Source organism: Monodelphis domestica, chromosome 3 (genome assembly GCF_027887165.1).
Source record: "Monodelphis domestica isolate mMonDom1 chromosome 3, mMonDom1.pri, whole genome shotgun sequence".
Taxonomy (NCBI): Eukaryota; Metazoa; Chordata; class Mammalia; order Didelphimorphia; family Didelphidae; genus Monodelphis; species Monodelphis domestica.
Window position 1 is genome coordinate 237,119,146 of NC_077229.1, and position 13,535 is coordinate 237,132,680.

General features: G+C 32.4%; 1 protein-coding gene across 3 annotated transcripts in view; it reads left to right on the forward strand.

The window, feature by feature from the left end:
- NETO1 (neuropilin and tolloid like 1) overlaps positions 1–13,535 on the forward strand; it is a 251,045-nt gene that overhangs the window by 18,591 nt on the left and 218,919 nt on the right. For all 3 annotated transcript variants that reach the window (XM_056823587.1, XM_056823586.1, XM_056823588.1), the window contains one exon: positions 7,687–7,935. In XM_056823587.1, coding sequence (XP_056679565.1) covers positions 7,687–7,935 — 249 coding nt within the window. The remainder of the gene's footprint in view (positions 1–7,686; positions 7,936–13,535) is intronic.

A 13,535-nucleotide genomic window follows, 5' to 3' on the forward strand; every position in this document is an offset into this window, starting at 1 on the left:
GATCTAGGAAACAAGATCTTAAAGTTGGCAAAAGCCTCGAAATAAAGTTTATGACTATCCTCCAATGAAAATAAAGTGAAATTGTTAGCTATTAAGTTTGTTGCTAAAAGTCAAGTCAACTTAATTCATTAAATATTTAAATGCTCATTATAAGTCAGGGACTATGAAAGGTATCATTATTACCAAAACAAACATGAAACAGTCCCTGCCCTTAAACACTATGTTCATTTTACTGGTCATTTATGCTGATTATTTCTAGATAGTTTATTGTAAGGAACACTGAACCTGTAACTTAGCATGACCTAAGTTCAAATTTGGTCTCAGACACTTGTTAGCTGTGTGGTCCTAGACAACTCACTTAATCTCTTTTTGGCTCTGTTTCCTCTACAGTAAAAAAGGCATGGAATAATAGCACTTACCATCCATGGTTCTTTTGAGGATAAAATGGGATAATATTTATACCATGCCTAGCACAATGTCTAAGACAAAACAGGCACTTAGAAATGTTTATTCCCTTTCTTCCAACTGGTATATCTGGCCATAAGCCCAAACCCATTATTTTGGGAAAAATATAATTTATTTTAGATACATTTTTAATAGTAGAAGCAACCTTGGAAATCATTTAGTCTCTTACCTATGTTTCACAGAGCAGGAATCTGAGAAGTATAGACACTTTAAGTAACTTTTCCAAAGTTATATTCTATTTATTCTCTTGTCAATTTTCTTTCCTAGCTACTACTACTTTGTAATTGGTACCACACCTCTTAAAAGGACCCAAGTTGAAAATAATGTTGTTTACTTTGTTCCTTTCTCTATATGTTCCATGACTAGGAAGTTACAAAGTTTTATTTGAAAGTTTCATTGTCTCCCCCCCCCCCCCATTTCTACTGCTACTGGCTTATTTTTTTCCTGTACTAGGTCACAACCATTTGAATACATTAATTAGTTTTCTAACTAACTTTTCTTCTTTTTCCTTCAGCATATTCCATATATTGTACCTAGAATAATCTTGATAAATACTGTTTTAATTGTGTTACCTTTCTGTTCAATAACTTCCTGTTTTAAACCAAATCTAATTTAAAATTCTCTTCTGTCTTTGAAACTTTTGTTTACTTAGTCCCAGATGATATATCATCAAATCATACTCAATATACTGGTGCATGTATCTTTCACTAGAGTAGAATACTCATGGTCTTTCATGTTCACCCTTGCTGTTATTCCTTTTTTGTTGTTGTCAATAATTTCACACCTGTGTAACTCTTTATGAACCAATTAGGGATTTTCTTCACAGAGATACTAGAGTAGCTTGCCATTTTCTTTTCTAGTTCATTTTGCAAATGAGAAAACTGAGGCAAACTGGTCACACAGCTATTAGATGTCTGTGACTGGATTTGAACTCAAGATGAATTCTCTTGACTTCAGGTCTGACCCTCAATCCACTGTCTTATAGCAGTTTCTTCATATCTTTAGATTGATATTTCCTCCCTCCCCTCAAATGAATTCTTTTGCCTATTAAATCCCACTCAGGCTTTAAGGTCCAACCTTTTCCCTGGAGCTTAAATCCAATTATCTTACCCTCATTTCTCTCCTTCCACAAACTACAATCATCACAAGTTATAAGGATAATTTTTCTATTTTCTAGGTTTATACTACTCTATTTAACACTTAGTTATATTATCACTTCTTATTTATTTTTAAATTTGTTTTTGCCATGTTTCCTGAATTATATTTTCAGATCCTTAAGGTCAGGGACAATGTTTTTTATAGCTCTAGTACTCCAAATTACATTATATATAGTTTCTACTAATAATTAATGACTGTTTTTATTATAATCTCTTAATTCAGAAGGTATTTTATGATTTCAAAAAGGACCATGGATTATTTTGTTTTGTTTTGCACAATTTCATTCATGAGTTTTCTTCCATTGCAACTTTGGCCACAAAAATAAAAATAATGATCCATGTAAAAATTCAACCCTCCACAAAAATCTTATTGTGATTCATCATCAATGTGTGGAAGTGACCTCATTCTCAAAGGCTAGGTCAGCAGATAGCAAACTCCAATAGGTTCTAACAACCTAGAAAGCTGCTGAGGGAGGGAGAGAAAACATGCTATCCTTTGGTTATTTGAGGATTGACCATCTCACTCCAACTGGAAAAACTATCACAAATTTGGCTCTAGCATAGATTTAAACACACATATGTATGCCTACACACATGTAAGTATATATAAAACCAGGCAGTTTTAGAATATTTCAATGAAGTGTAATTGATGTGATCTGAATTGCTAGAAGGAATACCTATGCTAGTAAAACTGTGGACTTTTCAATGTCTTGAAGATGTATAATCTATAAAAATCCAGAATAAAATATACTAAACACACAAGTTAAAGAAAACTGATAAATTTTACATGGAAAAATATCAAAATTCTATCTCAATGCAAAGAGAATAATCAGTAAGTGTTTCAAGATAGTGAAAAAAAAATAAATCTGTCTATCCTCACATATAATATGCTTGACAAAAAGATTGTCTGCATTTTCATACCAGTTTGCCAGAGGGTTATAGGGTTAGAGCTTAAAAGAACCCGGGAGGCCATTCATTTTTATATATAAGGAATTATAAAGTCAGAAAGGATAAGTAATTTGTCTAAGGTCACATTGATAGTGGTGGAGATGGGATTTTTAAATTAAGTCCCAAGTCATCACATGTTCTTGTACATCATGATTAACAAAGAAGGGGAAGCAATAAATATTAAGAATTTGTTGTCTATTGATCTCATGTTTACAAAATATGTCTTATTATCTGTGTAAGCTGAGAAATCAAACCACCAAAGTTTTAAGTCATTGAAATGGAGGAAGAGGGAATTATAATTAAATATAATCCAATTTTCTCAATCATTTCCTGATCATATACATATGCCTTGCTTTGTGCTTAGTGTGCTGGATTATACAAAGGAATTATATTAAAAAAAAAAAACATTCCCAACTTCCAATCTCTTTGAGAGGAAATTATACAGACAAGTGAAACTTTGGTGATCAATTTAAGATATGAAATGTGACAAAGTTGAAGTGTGTTTAAGAAAAATAAGCATTTGATTATGAAAATCAATAATTGGCTCAATTGTAAATTGAGACATGTTATGAGAAAAGTTGCTTCCTTCTACCTATCTTTATCATTTTAGCCAAGATTGTGTAGATAAAACTATGTTGAATTCAAATCTTAAGGAAAATATATATTTGGAATGATTTAAGGGATTTTTGTGAATGTACAGACTGTACAATTCTTCCAAGTATATATGAGGTGATGTATTTCAATAATGACATATGAATGTAAAGTGAGAAATTAATATTTAATGATGGAAATCATGAGAGACAATTATTAAAATAATATGTAAGAGACTTCTGATTATTTGCTACATAGCATAAACATTATACATATATTATAGATAATAACAATAGACCATATCATTCAAGCATGGGTTGATAAAGGAGTTTCTCAGAGAACAATATTGTGTAAGAATTTGGGAAAGTCAAATGATAATGACTATCATATCACCTAGGCCAGTGATGGTGAACCTATGGCATGGGTGCCAAAGAGGGGACATAGAATACTCTTGGTGGGCATGTAGCTGCTCTTCCCCACCCTACCTTCCCCAGAGTTTGTTGCTACAAAGACATAGGGACTTGGGTGGAGCTGCTCCCTCTCCCTCTCCACCATGCCTGATGACATTTTTTCACATCATCCTCCCCTCTGCCCAGCAGCCCAATGGTAGTGTTTTTTCTCTCTCTCTCCTATGTGGGGTAAGGGTGGGGGGCAGGGCATGACCAACACTTGTTGGGGGGAGGAGCATGGCTCTTACTCTGGGAGTAGAGGTGGATACTGGTATAGCACTCCATCTGGTGGGTGGGGTAGGGAACAGGGCCTGACACTCCATCTCCAAAAGGTTCATCATCATTATTCTAGGGTAAAGTCATAATATTAGGTAAACAATTCCTGTCCAGAACTTAGACATATGATTAGTTGATAAAACCAGTAAAGCAATGAAATTGGTCAGCATGGCATAGCTAGACTATTTAATGTGAATACTGCAAAAACTTATGTAGAGGGGCTATTAGGTAGCTCTAAGGAAAGAGAGGTAGGTCTGGAGATAAAAGGTCCTGGATTCTAATTCGACTCCAGACACTTCCTAGCTGTTTGACCCTGGCAAATCACTTAACTCCAAATGCCTAGCCTTACTATTTTTCTGCTTTGGAACCAATACATAGTAGTACTTCTAAGATGGAAAGTAAGGGTTAAAAAATAAGAGAAACATGTCAAAAACTTAAATTATCATGTATGTAAATGAGAATACACATATAAACATAAAGTAACATGACATGCTTTAAGAAGAACTGGACATCTTATAGAACTGGGAAAGAAATATGAATTTTTGAAACTTAAGAAAGTAGTCCTTTTAAATATTCCCTACCTCAACCAAAATTTTCTTTTCTATTACTTTGTTGAAGTTCCATTGGTCTACATGATGCATATTTTTGATGATTCCATATCAAGTTTATCTGTTGTAGAATAAAATTGTAAAAAATAGACATTTATCATTTATTTCCTTTATATTTTCTAGATGTTTCTAGTACATTTTAATAGAACGTGTGATTTTGTTAAGTACAGAGAATCTTCAGTGAGGAACTTTCTTTACCAATACAGATTGGCAGTTTTTTTTTTTTAATTTAATCTGAAAAAGTTGCCTGGGGAGGCTGAGATTTATGAGTTAAATGATTTTGCAGAGGTTGAAGAGGCAAAGTATGTCAGAAGCAAGATTGGAACCCAAGTTAACATAATTCTGGGAGTAGTTATCTATTCACTTTGTCATATGCATTGTATATAGCTGAACAACATTGACATTTTTTTAAATAGAGGTTAAATTGAATTGGCATACATATTGCAGATACATGACTTTGGAGTTGAAAATAAACAAAAAGAATCCAATTTTGAACTCCTTTTGGGTTGGAACCAATTAATATATTTTGCATAATCATATCTTCAAATAATGCAAATATGAATACTTGAGATCATTTCAGAGAATTTACCATTTGCTCTAATCAGAACTAAGGTATAGCATATATGAATAATTAAGATAAATGCCAAAGGAGTGGTACAATAGGAAACTTAAGGAGTTTAGACCAGGGAGAGATTGCAACTAGCTCTAATGATAAGAGAAGTCATCAAGGAAGAGGTGATATTGAAGTCTTCTTTGAAGGATGAATATATTTCAATAGAAAGTGGAATGAGTAGATAGGACTTCTATTGACCAAGATCAACATGAATAAAACCATGGAAGAAGGAGGTTTGAGAAGGGATAGGCAATAATCCTATGTGATAACCATAGAATGTGTACTAAGAAATAATGGAACATAATAATTAATTAAATATGAATATCAAATTATGAAAAATCTTGAATTTTGGTAATGGGGGCATACTCCATAATCTAAGCTTTGTGGAAACATCAGAGAATTATTAAGGCATGAGATATTAAAGGCTTGTACTAAGGTAGAGCCAATAGAAAAAAATAATTTTTTAAGAAAAAATATTCTATTGTTGTCTTTGTATCCCAGTAATTCACACAATGTTTTTGTGTAGCATTTTTTCAATTTCAAATTATAGGGGAAATTAGAATAGTATTGTAAAAGTAAATTTTTATGTGGCAGTTGTTGAACATAAGGTGGAATAAAGGAAAGGAGTCACAAAAGAGACTTCTAGTATATTGAATTGATTAAAATACTTTCATATTTATGTTTTATATGCCATGTACAATAACATTTGTCATGGGAAGGATATTTAAAAAAACAATTTGGACTTCATATTCCAACAACCATCATTTAGTAAGGTATATAGGAAGAATGTGATAAATAACTGGCAGACAAAATTATTTAAATATAAGACAGTGAGATAAAGAAGATGATTGGGGAGAGTGAAGTAGAGGATAGGTACTGAGAGCAACAGTGAGTTTATTTTTTTATGTTAAATTTGAAATGAGTGGCATGTTGAAATAGAAAGGTGCAATAGACATTTAGAAACCCAAACTTGAAACTCAAAGGAGAAACAGGATCTCAACATTAAAAAGGAAATATTTTCATAGAGTTGATCATTGAAGCTATAAGAATAGACCCAAAAAAATCCATGAATTGACATAAGTGAAATATCTGAAGTTCTAGTCCTAAGGAAAATGCACAGTCTGGTACTAAATCAAGAAGAATTGGAAAAATCATGTAGCAATTGAAGTAGGAATCATCAGAGAAGTAAAAAAAGAAACAAAAAAAGTTACAGTCATGAATGGCTAGGGGTAAGAGAATTTCAAGAAGAGTAATGAGTGGCTGATTGTATCATACATAAATGGAAAGCTGAGGATTTTCTTAAAAAATAGACCACAAAATTCGAAAATGTGGAGAAATTTTAACAAGTAGTATTATAATACAAATGATACAAAATCTAGTCTGTGGCAGGAAAATAACAGTAGGTAATATGTAATGTTAGAATGTATTCATACAGGAAAGAGAAAAAGATTGAAGAATTGTAAGGTCTAGAGAAGTATTTTGTATGTTTGGTTTATTGATATGATTTTTGAGGCGAAGTCTTGAGCATGGTTATAGATAGAGGTAAGGAATCCGAAAAGAGATGTATTAACGATGAAAACAATAGTAAATGATTGAGAGAGCAAAATCATTTGCTCCAAAGAAGACTCTAGTTCTGGCAGTGGAAAAAGGGATGTTTCCCTTGAAAATGGAGACAAATAAAACTAAATGCATAAAGATTCAGACCCACAAAATGTATAGAAAGGAAGTTAACATGTTTTGAAATAAGGTTATTTCTAAAAACTTCAATGATTGATTTTCTTTTTTTCAGCTATTTGGTAGAAGTAAAGAATTTCAGAAGAAAAATATTTTTACTATGTTTTTTAAGAGTTCAACTAATAGGAATGTAGCAATTGACAATTTTTTCATTTCAGGAATGAAACTTCTCTTAGTCAGGCAGTTTCAACTAGTAAGAAATTTGCAACATTTTAATCTGCATATCCTCCAGATTGTAGTGGATTTCAGAGGTAATTGAGTAGAAAACTAATATCAGTCCCAATATCATTACTCTTTCATAGCTGTTACTGCTAACATGTAGACATAAAAGAATTGTATATAAGAATCTGGACAGAAGGGAACATGAAAATAAAGCGTAATAATATATGTATATTAATTGATTTCTCAAGGAATGTTCTTTATGTCTCTGTAGAGGCCGTCTATAAAATGAGAACCAAGCAATTTTCTGATACATCCACAAGAAAGGCTATTTCAAGAAATGTGGGGAAATTGTAGAAGAAAGGATTTTTTCCTTCTAATCCCAAGATGAAGCTTAACTGCTCCCTTTTCATGAGCAAAGGAGAAAATAACCCATTAGATTTGTTTACCATTATCAATTCTTTTCTCCAAGGAACACTTAGAATTTCCTTGTGGAAATGTGGAAACCTCCTGGGAAAAGCATTCCTCTTTTGAATTTACCAGAATACAAGTGTTTGATTTTCATTTTTGAGTGTCTGTAGCAGTTATGATTTGGATATCAGATCTTCAGGGAAAATCAGAGATGCATCAGAAAATTAAAACTAAACAAGATTAGTAAATAATGGTTTCTCACCTTGTCTTTTCAGCTGCCCCAAGGCAATGTATTGAACTTTACTTTGATGAAAAGTACTCTATTGAACCCTCTTGGGAGTGTAAATTTGATCATATTGAAGTGCGAGATGGACCTTTTGGATTTTCTCCAATCATTGGACGTTTCTGTGGACAGCAAAATCCACCTGTAATAAAATCCAGTGGCAGATTCTTGTGGATTAAATTTTTTGCTGATGGAGAGCTGGAATCTATGGGATTTTCAGCTAGATATAATTTCACAACTGGTGAGTAGACACTCTCCCTTTATTTCCTCCACAAATGTTTATTCATGGAATTTTCATATTTTGGACTTTTTCTCATCAGATTGATTTTTGTGGGTGAAAAATAACCATTTAATGAAAAATGCATATTTTCGCTATATGCCCTTTGTAAATACTGACAGTAAAAAACATTTATGACATATAAGGAAAGCAAATAATTCAATTGACTTTCATTATTCTAAAACATGTACTTTGAGGAAAATTCTATGGTCAAAAATCACTAAATATACAAAGAAGCATTAAAAGTTTGAATAATATTTGTAGCATTGTAAAATGTGTCTGAATGATCTGAAAAAAAATTTGATGAAAAACTTTATTTGTTCTGAAAATTATATTATTTTCTCTTTTTAAACTTCTATGGATCTTTCTGGAGAAAACTACTCTCCCTTTCCAAAAGGCCAAATTTGTAAGGCTCTTACCAATGGAAATCATATTTCTGGCAATCAGTTGTATGTTTTTTTGAAAAATCTGCTCCATATCATCAGTATTTATGCAATTCTTTAGTCTCTGTCATTTTGTTGTTTATATTTTTTCAAAGTATGCTTAATGGGGTTACTAGAAACTTTTAATTTGAACATTATAGTACAAATATTTTCAGAAATTAAAAAAAATACTGCAGAAGCACTGCAGTGATTTAGGATTTTATAAACATTATTTTGTTTGATACATTGAATAATGACTCATACAAATGAATGTGCTGATCATCATTTCTATAATTTTTCAGTATATACTTAATGGTTCACTTAGGTTATATTGGCTATAATAGAAGGATGTAGAATCTGAACAGTTGTTCAAGGAATTATTCCAAGTTTCAAATGATTAATAGAATCACTTTAAAAATAGCACAGGGTCCATAAGAGTGTACATTAATTGCATCAATCATTTTAGGATTTATGTTAGAGCAAGTTAAATATGGATTTTGTGACAATTGTTGACCTCATAGCATGTCTTTCTCTTCCTCAAACCCCTTGCAGTTTATGTTTTAATTTTACTTTATCATGGCATAGAAATTTGGCATGAAAATGAAATTTCAATTGCAATTTTCCCCCAAGATGGGTTGCTTTTACTCTTTCAAAAAGTACTTATTTCCCTGGCATATGTAAATTGGTATGAATTGATTTCTAATTATGAGGAGAAGAATTTCAAAAGTCTATAGTGGTTTATCTGTCAAATTTCTCATATAGGTATGTAAAATATAACATGAATTTTCTTAATGACTAATTGCAAATATGCTTAGAAGAACATTTTATCTACTTGTGTGTGTGTGTCTGTTTAATATTTTCTTTTCCCAAGTTTGTTGACCAAAGAATTATTCATTGGAATATTTATTTTTCCTTTCATGGTGAGAGTAGCGACTGCTGAATTTTTAGGACTAGTAAAGTCTTTTAATTACTAGGTAATTCCTTTTAACCATTTGTAATCCTTTTGTTTAAATTATTTCATATCTCACTCTGTTCCCTTCCCACAAAATGTGGCACTGGGAGTTGTAGACAAAAGGCTGCAGGAAATTGGGGTTGAATTCATTACACAATCTGAGATACATATACTTCTATTTGTATATGTATATGTCAAGATACATAGCAATAATAATAATAATAATATAGGTAAGTAGCTAGCTATTGTTAATAGATAATTAGTAATAAATAACAACCAGTCTTTATATAGTGCCTACTTCATGCCAGGCACTGTACTAAGTACATGTCAAATGTTGTCTCATTTGATCTTCACAACTACTCTGAGAGGTAAGTGCTGTTGTTTCCCCCAATTTACTGAGGAGAAAACTCAGACAAAGAAAGGTCAAGTGACTTGCACAAGAAAGGTTCCATGGCTAGTCAGTGTCAGAAACTTTTTTGGACCTGAACCTTTCTTACTCCAGATCTAGTGTTCCATTGATTGTGTCATCTAAGATACCTAACAGACCATAATGTATGTATGTATTTTTGTATATATGTGTGCATTTTGTAAACACTAATTTTCTCAGTAACATTTGTGTACATCAATTAGATAAATATCCTGATAAGTTCATATATATATTATAGCCACGTATATATGTATAAATATACAGCTTTATATATTTCCATATATAGTGTACATACCCATGATGTCTACATTACTAATTCTGTTATTGTCATCATTTATACAGTCCCATCATGTAATTTTCTCTCTAAACTACTTTTTTCCTCTCATTCTTTTGCTGATTTACCATAAGATTTCTAGGTAGGGAGCTGTGCTACGAAAAGAAGATGGCAACACAAAGACACCATCCCCTAGATTAGTAAGGAACATAGAATAGCTCTTTCTGCTCCCTGGGATTAAGTGTGAATTAGTGCCTTTCATAGCCCAAAAAGCCAGCTCCACAAACCAAATACATTTGAAGCCTCAAAGGGTGCTTACTATCTTGGGCCAAGAAAAACATATATGCACTCAGGGATAGAAAATACCTGAGTAGGTGGAGTAGCCTGATTATATGTCCCAAAATATGCATATCAGCAACTCAAGCATGATGTTCAGATTTTCTTTTTTTTTTATTTTTTGGGGGGACAAGAGGTTGTGTTACTAACTATAAACCTTATTGAGTGTGTGTGTGTGTGTGTGTGTTTCTGAAGTGTCTGTGTTGCAGGAGTGGATATATGGATATATGCTGGCAGTTAGGTGGCACAGAATTTAGTTTACTGGACCTGGAATCAGAAATACGTGAGTCTGAATCCAGCTTCAGATATTTATGAACTGTAAAATCTTTTACAAGCCACTTATCCTCTATCTTCCTCAGTTTTCTATTTTGTAAAATGGGGATAACAATATCCCTTATCCTCCCAGGGTGTTCATGAAAATCTAATGAATATTTCTTGTAAAAGATTTTGTAAAACTTAAAGCACTATATAAATTATGCTGCAGCAGCAGCTGCTGCTGCTACTGCTGAGGAATGGTGGAGATATGTGAAGAGAATGAATATTATTCAGTTCCAAAGGCTACTACAAGTCTCTGGAGAAGTTATTGGTGGAAGCTGCCTGTGTTTTTAGTATCTCAATAAATCTTTACTAATATGATCTATGAGAGAAATTGATGATGTACTGTAGGGTGCATCAGACTTTTCTATTATGGGGAAATATTTTAAATACAAGATATTTCATTCCAGGCAGCCTCCTGATTTCATTTAACCAAATGAAAGTTTCTCCATTTGGGGACATCTTTTTTTAAGTAACTTAATTTTTTTGGATCAACCCAACCTTCCTTTGCTTTTAATTTTCAACCATAAAAGTTTAATGTCAACTAATTTATCTTGGAGTAGTTTGGATTTTTATAAGGAACTTAATAGTGACAAAGAGTATATGATCCCTTTTCCTTTAGGTGTAGATTTCTCTTTTGACATTTATAGCATTTATCTTCCTTAACTCACTTTTCTTTGGCATGTAGTTAGCCTGCCATGGTTTTTAATCTTATATATCACATACAGAATCTTTGTAAACAAAACAAAACATTGATTCATCCAAATTCCTAATTTCATTTAGCTTAATTCTAGTTTATCACATTAGGGGCCCTCATTAATTTATTTTATAGTCTTTTCCTTATGAACCCCAGCATGGATGAACAATAAAATAAAATATTTAAAATTACTAAGTAGATATTGCTTTATTAAATAATTAATGTAAGTGAATGCTTTTTTCATTTAATGTTTCTCATTCATGTTAAGATTTAACTCAATTCAATATTCATTTATTGACCATCTACTGTGTGCAAAGAACTCTGTTACCAATTTGAAGAATACCTCTAGAGAGCACTGGAAAGTTATTTAAAAGAGTGTTACTGCCTTTAGCGATGATCTCAAGTATTTTTATTATAAAATGAAAAAAATATGAGGTAAATTGCATTTGAACTAATAAAAGTAATTTCATTTTCTGGAGAAGGGAAATAAGTAAATAAACAAAAAAGGTGAGCTACCACAAGGAGTGACTGAAGTAAGAGATTCTGGGATGTGCATTTCAGTCGCAAAATTTAATGCTACCATCTAACCTCCCCCTTGTGTATCTCCATAAAATAGAAGAGGGGAAAGAAAAAGAAGAAAGGAAAATGATAAATATAAAGCAAAAGGTGAATATATGACTGAGTTCTTTAATGTAGAATTATAGCAAGAATTAGGTTCACGGCAAGACTGCACAGGTTCAATCTTCCCTTAAAGATATGAGAAAATGAATTAATATATCTGAAATAATGAAGGAATTGAGCTTGGCAATCTCTAAGGTTCCAGCCAGGTTTATTTCTTTAAATGCTTTCCTTTCACCTTAGAATAAATACTGCATTTTGGTTCTAGGCCAAGAAGAGATGTAAGGATCAGGCAATGGGGTTTGAGTGATTTTTCCAGAGCCACAGAACTAAAGAACTAAGACGTGTCTAAGGCCAAATTTGAACTCAGGATAATGTCCTGTCTCTAAGCTTGAGTAAAAAACCACTGAGTTTTCCCAGGTTTATTTTTAGATGACCCTATGTTTTTATAAAATGGTAAATTGTGGAAGGAATTACCCTATCAAAAATATTCATTTTAGGATAATGTAGATATTCCTTCTCATCTGTTACTGTAAAGATTCAAAAAGTCAAATTCTTCAAAGGATCTCTGATTCCACTATTAGATTTTTCCCTCTGATGATAGAAATTATGATTCATCCATGCCAGCCTGTCCTTTATTGTTCCTGTCCATGTGACCACAAGAACAAAATGCTGGATTCTTACTCATTTTCTTTCAGAATTCCAGGGATATGAAGAACCCTAAATTTTGCCTTTACTTGGCAACTAAATTGTTGTTGTTGTTGTTCATTCATTTTCACTCATGTCTGTCTCTTCATGACCCAATTTCAGATTTTCTTGGCAAAGATTCTAGAGCAATTTGCCATTTCTTTCTCTAGATTATTGTATAAATATGGGAATCGAAGCAAAAAGGGTAAAGTGACTTATCCAGGGTCATAAAGCTAATTAAATGTTTTTTTGATCCTCGGCCACGCACCAACTAAATTGGAGACAGATATAAATGAATAAGCAGTAAAAATATCAGCTATATAAATGATAAGTAGAGAGAGGCTTCAAGGTTGCCATTAACTCTTTGTTTTACAGGGATTAAGTATAATCATTAGCACTTATACAACACTTTAAGGTTTGCAAAGTACTTCATATTTTATCTCATTTTACCCTCACAATGAACTTATGAAATATGGTTAATACTATTATTTCCATTTTACATATGAGGAAAGTGAAGCTGGGAAAAGTTAGGATCAGACAATGAGACTGATGGAAAATTTGAGATTATATTTCTGATTCCAAGTCCAGCACTCTTTCCACTGTGCCAAACAACTAGTTTCTTCTTAGACTAATATTAAGAAACCAAAATGTACATATAGAATAAGCTTAGTGAGTTTAGAGAGACTATCCAACTGTGCCAGTAAACCCTCTCATCTTTAGCATGGTTAAGACTGACAAAACGATGAGACTCTTTTCTCACAAAGTCAGGACATAGTTTTTCCCCCAGACAGTGCTAAAGGCACTGTGTCCAAGTTTACTTACAAGTCCAAGTAAAT